Below are 19839 nucleotides of genomic sequence, written 5' to 3'. Positions count from 1 at the left end.
CATTCACTCACACTCACTCGCACACATTCACACTCACACACATTCACTCACACACATTCACTCACACACACTCACACATTCACTCACACACTCACATTCAGACACTCACTCACACACACTCACTCACGCACACATTCACTCACTCACACACTCACAGTCATACTCACACACACTCACATTCACATTCACTCACGCACGCACACTCAGACACTCTCACTCACACACACTCACTCACACACGCACTCACACACGCACTCACACACGCATTCACTCACTCACGCACGCACACACGCACTCTCACACACTCTCACTCACGCACACACTCAATCACTCACTCACACTCACACACACTCACATTCACTCACACACACTCACATTCACTCACTCACACACACTCACTCGCACACATTCACACTCAAGAGACTCACACACACACACTCTCACTCACACTCACGCACACATTAACTCACTCACTCACACACTCACACACGCACACTCACATTCACTCGCTCATGCACGCACACTCAGACACTCTCACTCACACACACGCACTCACACACTCTCACCCACGCTCATGCACGCATTCACTCACTCACGCACGTACACACATTCACTCCCTCACACATGCACATTCACACACTCTCACACACACTCACACACTCACGCACACACTCTCACTCACATTCACCCAGACACTCACACACACACTCTTACTCACGCACACACTCACTCACACACTCTCACTCACACTCACGCACACATTCACTCACGCACGCACACACTCACACTCTCACACACTCTCAATCACACACACTCACACTCACTCACATTCACTCACACACACACACACATTCACTCACTCACACACACAGACACACACTAACTCGCACACATTCACACTCACACACACTCACTCACATTCACTCACACACATTCACTCACTCACACACACTCACTCACACACACGCACACTCTCACACACACACGCACACACTCACACACACTCTCACACACTCTCCCTCACACACACACTCTCACACACACTCACGCACTCACGCACACACACACACGCACTCTCACACACTCTCACTCACACACACTCACTCACTCACACACACTCTCACTCACGCACACATTCACTCACTCACATTCACTCAGACACTCACACACACACACTCTCACTCACACACACTCACTCACACACTCAGACGCACACACACACACTCACACACTCAGACGCACACACACACACTCGCACACATCCACACACACACTTACTCACATTCACTCAGACACTCACACACACACTCTCACTCACGCACACATTCACTCAGACACTCACACACACTCTCACTCACACTCACTCAGACACTCACACACACTCTCACTCACACTCACGCACATTCACTCACTCACTCACACACTCACTCACTCACACACTCACACACGCACACTCACATTCATACTCACACACACTCACATTCACCCAGACACTCACTCACGCACACTCACTCACACACTCACTCACACTCACGCACACATTCACTCACTCACACACACTCTCACTTACGCACACTCACACACTCTCACTCACACTCACGCACACACTCTCACACACACTCACGCACACACACACTCTCACTCACGCACACACTCTCACACACTCTCACTCTCACACACACACTCACGCACACACACACACACACTCACTCTCACACACACTCTCACTCACACACACACTCACACACTCACGCACTCACACACTCACACACTCACACACTCTCACACACACTCACACGCACACACTCATTCACTCACTCACACTCACTCACACACACTCTCACACACTCACACACTCTCACACTCACTCACTCTCACACACTCACTCTCACACACTCACACACTCACACACACACACACACTCACTCACTCACTCACACACTCACACACTCACGCACACACTCTCACACACTCTCACGCACACACGCACACACTCACTCACACACTCACACACACTCTCACTCACACACACACTCTCACACACACTCTCACACACACACTCTCACTCACACACTCACGCGCGCACACACTCACACTCACTCACATTCACCCAGACACTCACACACACTCACACACTCACACACACTCACACACTCTCACTCACACACACACTCTCACACACACACACTCACTCACACAGACGCACACTCTCACACACACACTCTCACACACACACTCTCACTCTCACACACACTCACATACACTCTCACACACTCACACTCACACACTCACTCTCACACACACACTCACACACTCACACACTCACACTCACTCACATTCACCCAGACACTCACACACACTCACTCACATTCACACACACACACTCACTCACATTCACACACACACACACTCACTCACACACACACACACTCACTCACACACTCTCACTCACACACACTCTCACTCACACACATACTCACAGACACTCTCACGCACACTCTCACTCACACACTCTCACTCACTCACACACTCACTCACACACTCACACACACACTCACTCACAGTCTCACACACTCACACACAGTCTCACACACTCTCACACACTCACACACACTCTCACTCACACACTCACCCACTCACGCACACACACACTCACACTCTCACACACACTCACACTCTCACTCACTCACTCACACACACTCACTCACACATTCACACTCACACACTCTCTCACACTCACACACACTCTCACTCACACACACACACGCACTCACTCACACTCACTCTCACACACACACTCACACACACACTCACACACACACTCTCACACACACTCTCACACCCTCACACACTCTCACTCTCACACACACACTCACACACGCACACTCTCACACACTCACACTCACACATTCACACTCACTCTCTCACACACTCTCACTCACACTCTCACTCACACTCTCACACACACACTCACACACGCACACTCTCACACACTCACACTCACACATTCACACTCACTCTCTCACACACTCTCACTCACACTCTCACTCACACTCTCACACACACACTCACTCACACACACTCACACTCTCACTCACACACACTCACACTCACTCTCACACACACTCACACACACACTCTCACACACACTCACAAACACACTCACACACACACTCACTCACACTCACACACTCACACACACACACTCACTCACACACACTCACACACACACTCACACTCTCACACACTCTCACTCACACACACTCACTCACACACACGCACACATTCACTCACTCACACACACACTCTCACACACTCACACACACTCACTCACACACACGCACACATTCACTCACTCACACACACACTCTCACACACGCACTCACTCACACACACACACTCACTCACACTCACACACGCGCGCACACACTCACACTCACTCACATTCACCCAGACACTCACACACACACACTCACTCACACGCACTCACTCACACACTCACACTCACACACACTCACTCACACACTCACGCACACACTCACGCACTCACTCACACACTCACTCACTCACACACTCTCACTCTCACACACACTCACACTCACTCACTCACACACTCACACTCTCACTCACACTCTCACACACTCACACACTCTCACACACACTCACACTCACACACTCACACACACGCTCACACACTCACACACTCTCACTCACACTCTCACTCACACACTCACACACACGCACACACTCACTAACTCACCCACACACACACTCACTCACTCACTCACACACTCACACGCACACTCACTCACTCACTCACACTCGCACACTCTCACTCTCACACACACTCACACTCACTCACGCACACACACACACTCACACTCTCACACTCACACACTCTCACACACTCACCCACTCACACACTCACCCACACACTCACACTCACACACACTCTCACTCACACACACACACACACTCTCACACACACACTCTCTCACACACACTCACACTCTCACTCACACTCTCACACACACACACTCACACTCACACACACTCACTCACACTCACACACTCACACTCACACACTCTCACACACACACTCTCTCACTCACCCACTCACACACACACTCACACTCTCACACACACACTCACACAGGCCGCACCACAGAAAGGCTGCACCGCGGGCAGGCTGCACCGCGGGCAGGCGAGACCTCCCCACGGACTCCCACCCCGCGGCGCACCTTGAGTCGATTGTTGCTCAAGTACTCCCCGTCCATCTTCTTGATGGCCTTGCACACACTGGTGATGTCACAGAACTGCAGGAAGGCGTACTGGGGGATCCCGTTCACCTTCTTGATGTCTATGTCCTACAACGCGGAGACACGCGGGGGTGGGTTAGGCACACGCGCGGTTAGATCGAGACACGGGGGGCTGGAGGCACGGGGCTGGAGGCACGGGGCTGGAGGCACGGGGCTAGAGACACAGAGACACGGGGATAGAGACACGGGGCTGGAGACACGGGGCTAGAGACACGGGGCTAGAGACACGGGGTTAGAGACACGGAGACACGGGGCTAGAGACACGGGGTTAGAGACACGGAGTTAGAGACACGGGGCTAGAGACACGGGGCTAGAGACACAGAGACACGGGGCTGGAGACACGGGGCTAGAGACACGGGGCTAGAGACACGGGGCTAGAGACACGGGGTTAGAGACACGGAGTTAAAGACACGGGGCTAGAGACACGGGGCTAGAGACACGGGGCTGGAGACACGGGGCTAGAGACACTGGGCTAGAGACACGGGGCTAGAGACACGGAGTTAGAGACACCGGGCTAGAGACACGAGTATAGAGACACGGAGACACGGGGTTAGAGACACGGGGTTAGAGACACGGGGTTAGAGACACAGGGTTAGAGACACGGGGCTAGAGACACGGTGTTAGAGACACGGAGCTAGAGACACGGGGCTAGAGACACGGGGCTAGAGACACAGAGACACGGGGCTGGAGGCACGGGGTTAGAGACACGGGGTTAGAGACACGGGGCTAGAGACACGGGGCTAGAGACACGGGGTTAGAGACACAGGGTTAGAGACACGGGGCTAGAGACGGGGTTAGAGACACGGGGCTAGAGACACGGGGTTAGAGACACGGGGCGAGAGACACGGGGTTAGAGACACGGAGACACGGGGCTAGAGACACGGGGTTAGAGACACGGGGCTAGAGACACGGGGTTAGAGACACGGGGCTAGAGACACGGGGTTAGAGACACGGAGACACAGGGTTAGTAACACATGGCTAGAGACACGGGGCTAGAGACACGAGGATAGAGAAACAGAGACACGGGGCTAGAGACACGGGGCTAGAGACACGGGGCTAGAGACATGGGGCTAGAGACACGGGGCTAGAGACACGGGGCAAGAGACACGGGGCTAGAGACACGGAGACACGGGGCTGGAGACACGGGGCTAGAGACACGGGGCTAGAGACACGGGGTTAGAGACACGGAGTTAAAGACACGGGGGGTTAGAGACACGGAGTTAAAGACACGGGGTTAGAGACACGGGGCTAGAGACACAGAGACACGGGGTTAGAGACACGGGGTTAGAGACACGGGGCTGGAGACACGGGGTTAGAGACACGGGGCTAGAGACACGGGGTTAGAGACACGGAGACACAGGGTTAGTAACACATGGCTAGAGACACGGGGCTAGAGACACGAGGATAGAGAAACAGAGACACGGGGCTAGAGACACGGGGCTAGAGACACGGGGCTAGAGACATGGGGCTAGAGACACGGGGCTAGAGACACGGGGCAAGAGACACGGGGCTAGAGACACGGAGACACGGGGCTGGAGACACGGGGCTAGAGACACGGGGCTAGAGACACGGGGTTAGAGACACGGAGTTAAAGACACGGGGGGTTAGAGACACGGAGTTAAAGACACGGGGTTAGAGACACGGGGCTAGAGACACAGAGACACGGGGTTAGAGACACGGGGTTAGAGACACGGGGCTGGAGACACGGGTTAGAGACACGGGGCTAGAGACACGGAGACACGGGGTTAGAGACACGGGGTTAGAGACACGGGGTTAGAGACACGGGGCTGGAGACACGGGGCTAGAGACACGGTGCTAGAGACACGGAGACACGGGGTTAGAGACACGGGGCTAGAGACACGGGGTTAGAGACACGGGGCTAGAGACACGAGGATAGAGACACGGAGACACGGGGTTAGAGACACGGGGTTAGAGACACAGGGTTAGAGACACGGGGCTAGAGACAGGGGGTTAGAGACACGGGGCTGGAGACACGGGGTTAGAGACACGGGGCTGGAGACACGGGGCTAGAGACACGGAGTTAGAGACACGGGGCTAGAGACACGGGGCTAGAGACACGGAGACACGGGGTTAGAGACACGGGGCTAGAGACACGGGGTTAGAGACACGGGGCTAGAGACACAAGGATAGAGACACGGAGACACGGGGTTAGAGACACGTGGTTAGAGACACAGGGTTAGAGACACGGGGCTAGAGACACGGGGCTAGAGATACAGAGACACGGGGCTAGAGACACGGGGCTGGAGACACGGGGCTAGAGACACGGGGTTAGAGACGCGGAGTTAGAGACACGGAGACACGGGGCTGGAGACACGGGGCTAGAGACATGGGGCTAGAGACACGGGGTTAGAGACACGGGGCTAGAGACACGGGGTTAGAGACACGGAGTTAAAGACATGGGGTTAGAGACACGGAGACACGGGGATAGAGACATGGGGTTAGAGACACGGAGACACGGGGATAGAGACACGGGGTTAGAGACACGGGGCTAGAGACACGAGGATAGAGACACGGGGCTAGAGACACGAGGATAGAGACACAGACACGGGGCTGGAGACACGGGGCTAGAGACACGGAGACACGGGGATAGAGACACGGGGTTAGAGACGCGGAGTTAGAGACACGGAGACACAGGGCTAGAGACACGGGGCTAGAGACACAGAGACACGGGGATAGAGACACGGGGTTAGAGACACGGGGCTAGAGACACGGGGCTAGAGACACGGGGCTGGAGACACGGGGCTAGAGACACGGGGTTAGAGACACGGGGTTAGAGACACGGGGCTAGAGACACGGGGCTGGAGACACGGGGCTAGAGACACGGGGCTAGAGACACGGGGCTAGAGACACGGGGCTAGAGACACGGGGCTGGAGACACGGGGCTAGAGACACGGGGCTGGAGGCACGGGGCTAGAGACACGGGGCTAGAGACATGGGGCTGGAGACACGGGGCTAGAGACACGGGGCTGGAGACACGGGGCTAGAGACACGGGGCTGGAGGCACGGGGCTAGAGACACGGGGCTAGAGACACGGGGCTGGAGACACGGGGCTAGAGACACGGGGCTAGAGACACGGGGCTAGAGACACGGAGTTAAAGACACGGGGTTAGAGACACGGAGACACGGGGATAGAGACACGGGGTTAGAGACACGGAGACACGGGGCTAGAGACATGGGGCTGGAGAAACGGGGCTGGAGACACGGGGCTAGAGACACGGGGCTAGAGACACAGAGACACGGGGCTAGAGACACGGGGCTAGAGACACGGGGCTAGAGACACGGGGCTAGAGACACAGAGACACAGGGCTAGAGACACGGGGTTAGAGACACGGGGCTGGAGACACGGGGCTAGAGACACGGAGACACGGGGCTAGAGACACGGGGCTGGAGACACGGGGCTGGAGACACGAGGCTAGAGACACAGAGACACGGGGCTAGAGACATGGGGCTGGAGAAACAGGGCTGGAGACACGGGGCTAGAGACACGGGGCTAGAGACACGGAGTTAGAGACACGGGGCTAGAGACACGGGGCTAGAGACACGGAGACACGGGGTTAGAGACACGGGGCTAGAGACACGGGGTTAGAGACACGGGGCTAGAGACACAAGGATAGAGACACGGAGACACGGGGTTAGAGACACGTGGTTAGAGACACAGGGTTAGAGACACGGGGCTAGAGACACGGGGCTAGAGATACAGAGACACGGGGCTAGAGACACGGGGCTGGAGACACGGGGCTAGAGACACGGGGTTAGAGACGCGGAGTTAGAGACACGGAGACACGGGGCTGGAGACACGGGGCTAGAGACATGGGGCTAGAGACACGGGGTTAGAGACACGGGGCTAGAGACACGGGGTTAGAGACACGGAGTTAAAGACATGGGGTTAGAGACACGGAGACATGGGGATAGAGACATGGGGTTAGAGACACGGAGACACGGGGATAGAGACACGGGGTTAGAGACACGGGGCTAGAGACACGAGGATAGAGACACGGGGCTAGAGACACGAGGATAGAGACACAGACACGGGGCTGGAGACACGGGGCTAGAGACACGGAGACACGGGGATAGAGACACGGGGTTAGAGACGCGGAGTTAGAGACACGGAGACACAGGGCTAGAGACACGGGGCTAGAGACACAGAGACACGGGGATAGAGACACGGGGTTAGAGACACGGGGCTAGAGACACGGGGCTAGAGACACGGGGCTGGAGACACGGGGCTAGAGACACGGGGTTAGAGACACGGGGTTAGAGACACGGGGCTAGAGACACGGGGCTGGAGACACGGGGCTAGAGACACGGGGCTAGAGACACGGGGCTAGAGACACGGGGCTAGAGACACGGGGCTGGAGACACGGGGCTAGAGACACGGGGCTGGAGGCACGGGGCTAGAGACACGGGGCTAGAGACATGGGGCTGGAGACACGGGGCTAGAGACACGGGGCTGGAGACACGGGGCTAGAGACACGGGGCTGGAGGCACGGGGCTAGAGACACGGGGCTAGAGACACGGGGCTGGAGACACGGGGCTAGAGACACGGGGCTAGAGACACGGGGCTAGAGACACGGAGTTAAAGACACGGGGTTAGAGACACGGAGACACGGGGATAGAGACACGGGGTTAGAGACACGGAGACACGGGGCTAGAGACATGGGGCTGGAGAAACGGGGCTGGAGACACGGGGCTAGAGACACGGGGCTAGAGACACAGAGACACGGGGCTAGAGACACGGGGCTAGAGACACGGGGCTAGAGACACGGGGCTAGAGACACAGAGACACAGGGCTAGAGACACGGGGTTAGAGACACGGGGCTGGAGACACGGGGCTAGAGACACGGAGACACGGGGCTAGAGACACGGGGCTGGAGACACGGGGCTGGAGACACGAGGCTAGAGACACAGAGACACGGGGCTAGAGACATGGGGCTGGAGAAACAGGGCTGGAGACACGGGGCTAGAGACACGGGGCTAGAGACACAGAGACACGGGGCTAGAGACACGGGGCTAGAGACACGGGGCTGGAGACACGGGGCTAGAGACACGGAGACACGGGGCTAGAGACACGGGGCTGGAGACACGGGGCTGGAGACACGAGGCTAGAGACACAGAGACACTGGGCTAGAGACACGGGGCTGGAGACACGAGGCTAGAGACACAGAGACACTGGGCTAGAGACACGGGGCTGGAGACACGGGGCTGGAGACACGAGGCTAGAGACACAGAGACACGGGGCTAGAGACACGGGGCTAGAGACACGGGGCTAGAGACACAGAGACACGGGGCTAGAGACACGGGGCTAGAGACACAGAGACACGGAGCTAGAGACACACGGTTGTTGTTGTGGTGATAGTGGTGGTGATGATGGCTGTGGTGGTGGTGGCTGCCTCACCACTATCTCCCCGAATCTCTGGAAGATGGAGTAGACGTCATCGCAGGTGATGATGATGACGGTTGTTGTGGTGATGATGGCTGTGGTGGTGATGGTGGTTGTGATGATGGTGGTAGTGGTGGTGATGATGGCTGTGGTGGTGATGGTGGTGGTGGCTGCTCCCTCACCACTATCTCCCCGAATCTCTGGAAGATGGAGTAGTGGTCATCGTAGGTGGTGATGATGATGGTTGTTGTTGTGGTGATGATGGCTGTGGTAGTGATGGTGGTGGTGATGATGGCTGTGGTAGTGGTGATGGTTGTGGTAGTGATGGTGGCTCCCTCACCACTATCTCCCCGAATCTCTGGAAGATGGAGTAGAGGTCATCGTAGGTGGTGATGATGGCTGTGGTAGTGATGATGGCTGTGGTAGTGATGATGGTAGTGATGGTGTTGGTGGCTCCCTCACCACTATCTCCCCGAATCTCTGGAAGATGGAGTAGAGGTCATCATAGGTGGTGATGATGATGACGGTTGTTGTTGTGGTGATAGTGGTGGTGATGATGGTAGTGATGATGGTAGTGATGGTGGCTCCCTCACCACTATCTCCCCGAATCTCTGGAAGATGGAGTAGAGGTCATCGTAGGTGGTGATGATGATGACGGTTGTTGTTGTGGTGATGGCTGTGGTAGTGGTGATGGTGATGGTGGCTCCCTCACCACTATCTCCCCGAATCTCTGGAAGATGGAGTAGAGGTCATCGTAGGTGGTGATGATGATGGTTGTTGTGGTGATGATGGCTGTGGTGGTGATGGTGGTTGTGATGATGATGGCTGTGGTGGTGATGATGGCTGTGGTGGTGGTGATGGCTGTGGTAGTGATGATGGTAGTGATGGTAGTGATGGTGGTGGCTCCCTCCCCACTATCTCCCCGAATCTCTGGAAGATGGAGTAGAGGTCATTGTAGGTGGTGATGATGATGGCTGTGGTGGTGATGATGGCTGTGGTGGTGGTGATGGCTGTGGTAGTGATGATGGTAGTGATGGTGGTGATGGCTCCCTCACCACTATCTCCCCGAATCTCTGGAAGATGGAGTAGAGGTCATCGTAGGTGGTGATGATGGTTGTGGTAGTGATGGTGGTGGTGATGATGGCTGTGGTGGTGATGATGGCTGTGGTAGTGATGGTGGTGATGGCTCCCTCACCACTATCTCCCCGAATCTCTGGAAGATGGAGTAGAGGTCATCGTAGGTGGTGCTCTTCTCCAGGTTGCCTATGAAGAGCGTCCGCGTCGCCTTGGGGTGGAACTCGTCGATACGGTCGTCCAGCGGACGCAGCTCATTCTCGCTCTCCGTCTCTGCACGACGGCGTGGCGTGGGGGGGACGGGGGACGAGGAGGGGAACGTGGCGATGGCCGTGACCGCGGGTACGGCCGTTGCCATGGGCACAGCCGTTACCGTGTTACCGTGGGTACGGCCGTTACCGTGTTACCGTGGGTACGGCCGAGAACGTGGGTACGGCCGTTTGCCGTGGGTACGGCCGTGAACGTGTTACCGTGGGTACGGCCGAGAACGTGGGTGCAGCCGTTGCCGTGGGTACGGCCGTTACCGTGTTACCGTGGGTACAGCCGTTGCCGTGGGTACGGCCGTTGCCGTGGGTACGGCCGTTACCGTGGCAGTGACATTGTACCCAGACCGTGTGATGAGCGAGTGAGTGACCAAGCGAGGGAGTGACCGAGCAAGTGAGTGACCGAGCGAGTGAGTGACCGAGTGAGTGAGTGAGTGACCGAGTGAGTGATCGAGTGAGTGAGTGAGTGACCGAGTGAGTGAGTGAGTGACCGAGTGAGTGAGTGAGTGACCGAGTGAGTGACCGAGTTAGTGAGTGACCGAGCGAGTGAGTGAGTGAGTGACCGAGTGAGTGAGTGAGTGACCGAGTGAGTGACCGAGTTAGTGAGTGACCGAGCGAGTGAGTGAGTGAGTGACCGAGTGAGTGAGCGACTGAGTGAGTGATCGAGTGAGTGAGTGACCGAGTGGGTGAGTGTATGAGTGAGTGAGTGACCGAGTGAGTGAGTGACCGAGTGAGTAAGTGAGTGACCAAGCGAGTGGGTGACCAAGTGAGTGAGTCACCAAGTGAGTGACCGAGTGACCGAGCGAGCGACTGAGTGAGCGAGTGAGCGACCGAGTGACCGAGCGAGCGAATGAGCGAGCGACCGAGTGAGTTCCCGAGTGAGCGAGCGAGCGACCGAGTGACCGAGTGACCGAGTGAGTTCCCGAGTGAGCGAGCGAGCAACTGACTGAGCGAGCGAGTGAGTGACCGAGCGAGTTCCCGAGCGAGCGAGCGAGCGACCGAGTGAGTGAGTGACCGAGTGAGTAAGTGAGTGACCAAGCGAGTGGGTGACCAAGTGAGTGAGTCACCAAGTGAGTGACCGAGCGAGCGAGTGACCGAGCGAGTTCCCGAGTGAGTTCCCGAGCGAGCGAGCGAGCGACTGAGCGAGCGAGCGAGAGACAGCGTACCGGGCCCGTCCCAGGCTGTGACGTCGATCTGCATGCCGAAGAAGAGCTTCCCCTTGGAGGCGCAGAGAGCCTTCTCACGGTCTTCGGGTTGCCGGAAGAAGACCAGGCCGGAGCGCTCCTCACCGGCGCCGTGGATCTGCACCGAGGTCACTTTGCCGTGTTTCTTGAACTCGTGGAAGAGGCCGTCCTTGAGACTCGAGTCTAAAGGGGGGGGGAGAGGTGAGCAGAGGGGCGAGCGAGGGAGGGTGAGCGAGGGAGGGTGAGCGAGGGAGGGTGAGCGAGGTGAGCGAGGGTGAGCGAGGTGAGCGAGGGAGGGTGAGCGAGGGTGAGGGTGAGCGAGGGTGAGGGTGAGCGAGGGTGAGCGAGCTGACGAGGGTGAGTGAGGGTGAGCGAGGGTGAGCGAGGGTGAGGGTGAGCGAGGGTGAGCGAGCTGACGAGGGTGAGTGAGGGTGAGCGAGGGTGAGCGAGGGTGAGGGTGAGCGAGGGTGAGCGAGCTGACGAGGGTGAGTGAGGGTGAGCGAGGGCGAGGGTGAGCGAGGGTGAGCGAGCTGACGAGGGTGAGTGAGGGTGAGCGAGGCTGAGTGAGTGAGGATGAGTGAGGGTGAGTGAGGGTGAGCGAGGGTGAGCGAGGATGAGTGAGGGTGAGTGAGGGTGAGTGAGGGAGGGTGAGCTAGGTGAGCTAGGTGAGCGAGGGAAGGTGAGCGAGGCTGAGCGAGGCTGAGCGAGGGTGAGCGAGGGAGGCTGAGCGAGGGTGAGCGAGGGTGAGCGAGCGAGGGTGAGCGAGGGTGAGCGAGGCTGAGCGAGGCTGAGCGAGGGTGAGCGAGCGAGCGAGGTGAGTGAGCGAGGGAGAGCGAGGGTGAGTGAGGGTGAGCGAGGTGAGCGAGGGTGGGTGAGCTAGGTGAGGGAGGGTGAGTGAGCGAGGGCGAGCGAGCGCCGAGCTGACGAGGGTGAGCGAGGGTGAGTGAGGGTGAGCGAGGCTGAGTGAGGTGAGTGAGTGAGGGTGAGCGAGGTGACGAGGGTGAGCGAGCGAGGCTGAGCGAGCGAGGGCCGAGCTGACGAGGCCTCACCGGTGGAGCGGACCGGCAGATTGTGGACGCGGATGCCGAAGCTCTTCCGGGGTTCGTCCGCCGCCTCGCCGGCGCCCAGCCCCAGCGGAGCCGCCGGCAGCGGCGGCGGCGGCGGCGGCAGCGCCGGCAGTGCCGGCGGCTGCGCCGGAAGAGGCGCGGCCACGGCGGCCGACGGCACGGAGCGGGCGGGCGACACGTCGCTGGACGAGCTGCTGCTGTCGCTGAGGGGAGAGGAGGGGAGGGAGGATCGTGAGTTGGCAGAGGCTCACTCGCTACACTGGTGTGGTGCAGCCAGGCGGGCTTGTAGACTCCCGACACTCTCCACACGCCGAGTCTCTAGACGCTGAGACGCTGAGTCTCTAGACGCTGAGTCTCTAGATGCTAAGACGCTGAGTCTCTAGACGCTGAGTCTCCAGACGCTGAGTCTCTAGACGCTGAGTCTCTAGACGCTGAGTCTCTAGACGCTGAGTCCTTAGACGCTGAGTCTCTAGACGCTGAGACTCTAGACGCTGAGACTCTAGACGCTGACGCTGAGTCTCTAGACGCCGAGTCTCTAGACGCTGAGTCTCTAGACGCTGAGTCTCTAGACGCTGACACTGAGTCTCTAGACGCTGAGACTGAGTCTCTAGACGCTGAGTCTCTAGACGCTGAGTCTCTAGACGCTGAGACTCTAGACACTGAGTCTCTAGACGCTGAGTCTCTAGACGCTGACACTGAGTCTCTAGACGCTGAGACTGAGTCTCTAGACGCTGAGACTCTAGACGCTGAGTCTCTAGACGCTGAGTCTCTAGACGCTGAGTCTCTAGACGCTGAGAGGCTGAGTCTCTAGACGCTGAGTCTCTAGACGCTGAGTCTCTAGACGCTGAGTCTCTAGACGCTGAGTCTCTAGACGCTGAGACTCTAGACGCTGAGTCTCTAGACTCTGAGTCTCTAGACGCTGAGTCTCTAGACGCTGAGTCTCTAGACGCTGAGACTGAGACTCTAGACGCTGAGTCTCTAGACGCTGAGTCTCTAGACGCTGAGTCTCTAGACGCTGAGACTCTAGACGCTGAGTCTCTAGACGCTGAGTCTCTAGACGCTGAGTCTCTAGACGCTGAGTCTCTAGACGTTGAGTCTCTAGACGGTGACGCTGAGTCTCTAGACGCTGAGTCTCTAGACGCTGAGTCTCTAGACGCTGACGCTGAGTCTCTAGACGCTGACGCTGAGTCTCTAGACGCCGAGTCTCTAGACGCTGAGTCTCTAGACGCTGACACTGAGTCTCTAGACGCTGAGACTGAGTCTCTAGACGCTGAGTCTCTAGACGCTGAGTCTCCAGACGCTGAGTCTCTAGACGCTGAGTCTCTAGACGCTGAGTCTCTAGACGCTGAGTCCTTAGACGCTGAGTCTCTAGACGCTGAGACTCTAGACGCTGAGACTCTAGACGCTGAGTCTCTAGACGCTGACGCTGAGTCTCTAGACGCCGAGTCTCTAGACGCTGAGTCTCTAGACGCTGAGTCTCTAGACGCTGACACTGAGTCTCTAGACGCTGAGACTGAGTCTCTAGACGCTGAGTCTCTAGACGCTGAGTCTCTAGACGCTGAGACTCTAGACACTGAGTCTCTAGACGCTGAGTCTCTAGACGCTGACACTGAGTCTCTAGACGCTGAGACTGAGTCTCTAGACGCTGAGACTCTAGACGCTGAGTCTCTAGACGCTGAGTCTCTAGACGCTGAGTCTCTAGACGCTGAGAGGCTGAGTCTCTAGACGCTGAGTCTCTAGACGCTGAGTCTCTAGACGCTGAGTCTCTAGACGCTGAGACTCTAGACGCTGAGTCTCTAGACTCTGAGTCTCTAGACGCTGAGTCTCTAGACGCTGAGACTGAGACTCTAGACGCTGAGTCTCTAGACGCTGAGTCTCTAGACGCTGAGTCTCTAGACGGTGACGCTGAGTCTCTAGACGCTGAGTCTCTAGACGCTGAGTCTCTAGACGCTGACGCTGAGTCTCTAGACGCTGACGCTGAGTCTCTAGACGCCGAGTCTCTAGACGCTGAGTCTCTAGACGCTGAGTCTCTAGACGCTGACGCTGAGTCTCTAGACGCCGAGTCTCTAGACGCTGAGTCTCTAGACGCTGACACTGAGTCTCTAGACGCTGAGACTGAGTCTCTAGACGCTGAGTCTCTAGACGCTGAGTCTCTAGACGCTGAGACTCTAGACACTGAGTCTCTAGACGCTGAGTCTCTAGACGCTGAGTCTCTAGACGCTGACGCTGAGTCTCTAGACGCTGAGTCTCTAGACGCTGAGTCTCTAGACGCTGAGTCTCTAGACGCTGAGTCTCTAGACGCTGACGCTGAGTCTCTAGACGCTGACGCTGAATCTCTAGACGCTGACGCTGAGTCTCTAGACGCCGAGTCTCTAGACGCTGAGTCTCTAGACGCTGAGTCTCTAGACGCTGACGCTGAGTCTCTAGACGCTGAGTCTCTAGACGCTGAGTCTCTAGACGCTGAGTCTCTAGACGCTGACGCTGAGTCTCTAGACGCCGAGTCTCTAGACGCTGAGTCTCTAGACGCTGACACTGAGTCTCTAGACGCTGAGACTGAGTCTCTAGACGCTGAGTCTCTAGACGCTGAGTCTCTAGACGCTGAGACTCTAGACACTGAGTCTCTAGACGCTGAGTCTCTAGACGCTGACACTGAGTCTCTAGACGCTGAGACTGAGTCTCTAGACGCTGAGTCTCTAGACGCTGAGTCTCTAGACGCTGACGCTGAGTCTCTAGACGCTGACGCTGAGTCTCTAGACGCTGACGCTGAGTCTCTAGACGCTGAGTCTCTAGACGCTGAGTCTCTAGACGCTGAGTCTCTAGACGCTGACGCTGAGTCTCTAGACGCTGAGTCTCTAGACGCTGAGTCTCTAGACGCTGAGACTCTAGACGCTGAGTCTCTAGACGCTGAGTCTCTAGACGCTGAGTCTCTAGACGCTGAGAGGCTGAGTCTCTAGACGCTGAGTCTCTAGACGCTGAGTCTCTAGACGCTGAGTCTCTAGACGCTGAGACTCTAGACGCTGAGTCTCTAGACTCTGAGTCTCTAGACGCTGAGTCTCTAGACGCTGAGACTGAGACTCTAGACGCTGAGTCTCTAGACGCTGAGTCTCTAGACGCTGACGCTGAGTCTCTAGACGCTGACGCTGAGTCTCTAGACGCTGACGCTGAGTCTGTAGACGCCGAGTCTCTAGACGCTGAGTCTCTAGACGCTGACGCTGAGTCTCTAGACGCCGAGTCTCTAGACGCTGAGTCTCTAGACGCTGAGTCTCTAGACGCTGACACTGAGTCTCTAGACGCTGAGACTGAGTCTCTAGACACTGAGTCTCTAGACGCTGAGTCTCTAGACGCTGAGACTCTAGACACTGAGTCTCTAGACGCTGAGTCTCTAGACGCTGACACTGAGTCTCTAGACGCTGAGACTGAGTCTCTAGACGCTGAGTCTCTAGACGCTGAGTCTCTAGACGCTGACGCTGAGTCTCTAGACGCTGACGCTGAGTCTCTAGACGCTGACGCTGAGTCTCTAGACGCCGAGTCTCTAGACGCTGAGACTCTAGACGCTGAGACTCCAGACGCTGAGTCTCAAGACGCTGAGTCTCTAGACGCTGATTCTCTAGACGCTGAGTCTCCAGACGCTGAGTCTCCAGACGCTGAGTCTCCAGACGCTGAGTCTCTAGACGCTGAGACTCTAGACGCTGAGTCTCTAGACACTGAGTCTCTAGACGCTGACACTGAGTCTCTAGACGCTGAGACTGAGTCTCTAGACGCTGAGTCTCTAGACGCTGAGTCTCTAGACGCTGACGCTGAGTCTCTAGACGCTGACGCTGAGTCTCTAGACGCTGACGCTGAGTCTCCAGACGCCGAGTCTCTAGACGCTGAGACTCTAGACGCTGAGACTCCAGACGCTGAGTCTCCAGACGCTGAGTCTCTAGACGCTGATTCTCTAGACGCTGAGTCTCTAGACGCTGAGTCTCTAGACGCTGATTCTCTAGACGCTGAGTCTCTAGACGCTGAGTCTCTAGACGCTGAGTCTCTAGACACTGAGTCTCTAGACGCTGAGTCTCTATACGCTGAGTCTCTAGACACTGAGACTCTAGACGCTGAGTCTCTAGACGCTGAGTCTCTAGACGCTGAGACTCTAGACGCTGAGTCTCTAGACGCTGAGTCTCTAGACGCTGAGACTCTAGACGCTGAGTCTCTAGACGCTGAGACTCTAGACGCTGAGACTCTAGACGCTGAGTCTCTAGACGCTGAGTCTCTAGACGCTGAGTCTCTAGACGCTGAGACTCTAGACGCTGAGTCTCTAGACGCTGAGTCTCTAGACGCTGAGTCTCTAGACGCTGAGTCTCTAGACGCTGAGACTCTAGACGCTGAGTCTCTAGACGCTGAGACTCTAGACGCTGAGTCTCTAGACGCTGAGTCTCTAGACGCTGAGTCTCTAGACGCTGAGACTCTAGACGCTGAGTCTCTAGACGCTGAGACTCTAGACGCTGAGTCTCTAGACGCTGAGTCTCTAGACGCTGAGTCTCTAGACGCTGAGACTCTAGACGCTGAGTCTCCAGACGCTGAGTCTCTAGACGCTGAGTCTCTAGACGCTGAGACTCTAGACGCTGAGACTCTAGACGCTGAGTCTCCAGACGCTGAGTCTCTAGACGCTGAGTCTCTAGACGCTGAGTCTCTAGACGCTGAGTCTCTAGACGCTGAGACGCTGAGTCTCTAGACGCTGAGTCTCTAGACGCTGAGTCTCTAGACGCTGAGACTCTAGATGCTGAGTCTCTAGACGCTGAGACTCTAGACGCTGAGTCTCTAGACGCTGAGTCTCTAGACGCTGAGTCTCTAGACGCTGAGACGCTGAGTCTCTAGACGCTGAGTCTCTAGACGCTGAGTCTCTAGACGCTGAGACTCTAGACGCTGAGTCTCTAGACGCTGAGACTCTAGACGCTGAGTCTCTAGACGCTGAGTCTCTAGACGCTGAGACGCTGAGTCTCTAGACGCTGAGTCTCTAGACGCTGAGTCTCTAGACGCTGAGACTCTAGACGCTGAGTCTCTAGACGCTGAGTCTCTAGACGCTGAGTCTCTAGACGCTGAGACTCTAGACGCTGAGACTCTAGACGCTGAGTCTCCAGACGCTGAGTCTCTAGACGCTGAGACTCTAGACGCTGAGTCTCTAGACGCTGACGCTGAGACTCTAGACGCTGAGTCTCTAGACGCTGAGTCTCTAGACGCTGAGTCTCTAGACACTGAGACGCTGAGTCTCTAGACGCTGACACTGAGACTCTAGACGCTGAGTCTCTAGACGCTGAGTCTCTAGACACTGAGTCTCAAGACGCCGGGTCTCTAGACGCTGACTCTGAGTCTCTAGACGCCGAGTCTCTAGACGCTGAGACTCTAGACGCTGAGTCTCTAGACGCTGAGTCTCTAGACGCTGAGTCTCTAGACGCTGAGTCTCTAGACGCTGACGCTGAGTCTCTAGACGCTGAGTCTCTAGACGCTGAGTCTCTAGACGCTGACGCTGAGTCTCTAGACGCTGAGTCTCCAGACGCTGAGTCTCTAGACGCTGAGACTCTAGACGCTGAGTCTCTAGACGCTGAGACTCTAGACGCTGAGACTCTAGACGCTGAGTCTCTAGACGCTGAGTCTCTAGACGCTGAGACTCTAGACGCTGAGTCTCTAGACGCTGAGTCTCTAGACGCTGAGTCTCTAGACGCTGAGACTCTAGACGCTGAGTCTCTAGACGCTGAGTCTCTAGACGCTGAGACTCTAGACGCTGAGTCTCTAGACGCTGAGACTCTAGACGCTGAGTCTCTAGACGCTGAGTCTCTAGACGCCGAGTCTCTAGACGCTGAGTCTCTAGACGCTGAGACTCTAGACGCTGAGTCTCTAGACGCTGAGTCTCTAGACGCTGAGTCTCTAGACGCTGAGACTCTAGACGCTGAGACTCTAGACGCTGAGTCTCCAGACGCTGAGTCTCTAGACGCTGAGTCTCTAGACGCTGAGACTCTAGACGCTGAGACTCTAGACGCTCAGTCTCCAGACGCTGAGTCTCTAGACGCTGAGTCTCTAGACGCTGAGTCTCTAGACGCTGAGTCTCTAGACGCTGAGACGCTGAGTCTCTAGACGCTGAGTCTCTAGACGCTGAGTCTCTAGACGCTGAGACTCTAGACGCTGAGTCTCTAGACGCTGAGACTCTAGACGCTGAGACTCTAGACGCTGAGTCTCTAGACGCTGAGTCTCTAGACGCTGAGTCTCTAGACGCTGAGACGCTGAGTCTCTAGACGCTGAGTCTCTAGACGCTGAGTCTCTAGACGCTGAGACTCTAGACGCTGAGTCTCTAGACGCTGAGACTCTAGACGCTGAGTCTCTAGACGCTGAGTCTCTAGACGCTGAGACGCTGAGTCTCTAGACGCTGAGTCTCTAGACGCTGAGTCTCTAGACGCTGAGACTCTAGACGCTGAGACTCTAGACGCTGAGTCTCTAGACGCTGAGTCTCTAGACGCTGAGTCTCTAGACGCTGAGACTCTAGACGCTGAGACTCTA

The 19839-nt window shown here is 56.6% G+C and overlaps 1 protein-coding gene across 1 annotated transcript in view; it reads right to left on the bottom strand.

Annotated features, from left to right (window-relative positions):
• Positions 1 to 6: 6 nt before the first annotated feature.
• LOC116958294 (uncharacterized) overlaps positions 7 to 19839 on the bottom strand; it is a 92460-nt gene continuing 72627 nt past the window's right edge. The window contains exons 4-7 of the mRNA XM_076058476.1: positions 13291 to 13511; positions 12224 to 12424; positions 10916 to 11067; positions 7 to 4367 (exon numbers count right to left, since the gene is read on the bottom strand). Of these exons, the coding sequence (XP_075914591.1) occupies positions 4149 to 4367; positions 10916 to 11067; positions 12224 to 12424; positions 13291 to 13511 (793 nt within the window). The 3' untranslated portion in view covers positions 7 to 4148. The remainder of the gene's footprint in view (positions 4368 to 10915; positions 11068 to 12223; positions 12425 to 13290; positions 13512 to 19839) is intronic.

Source organism: Petromyzon marinus (assembly GCF_048934315.1).
Source record: "Petromyzon marinus isolate PM22_M1 ecotype Great Lakes invasive population chromosome 75 unlocalized genomic scaffold, UKy_Petmar_22M1.pri1.0 chr75_unloc.3, whole genome shotgun sequence".
Taxonomy (NCBI): domain Eukaryota; kingdom Metazoa; phylum Chordata; class Hyperoartia; order Petromyzontiformes; family Petromyzontidae; genus Petromyzon; species Petromyzon marinus.
Note: the sequence above shows the minus strand (reverse complement) of the source record. Positions and strands in the feature narration are given on the sequence as shown.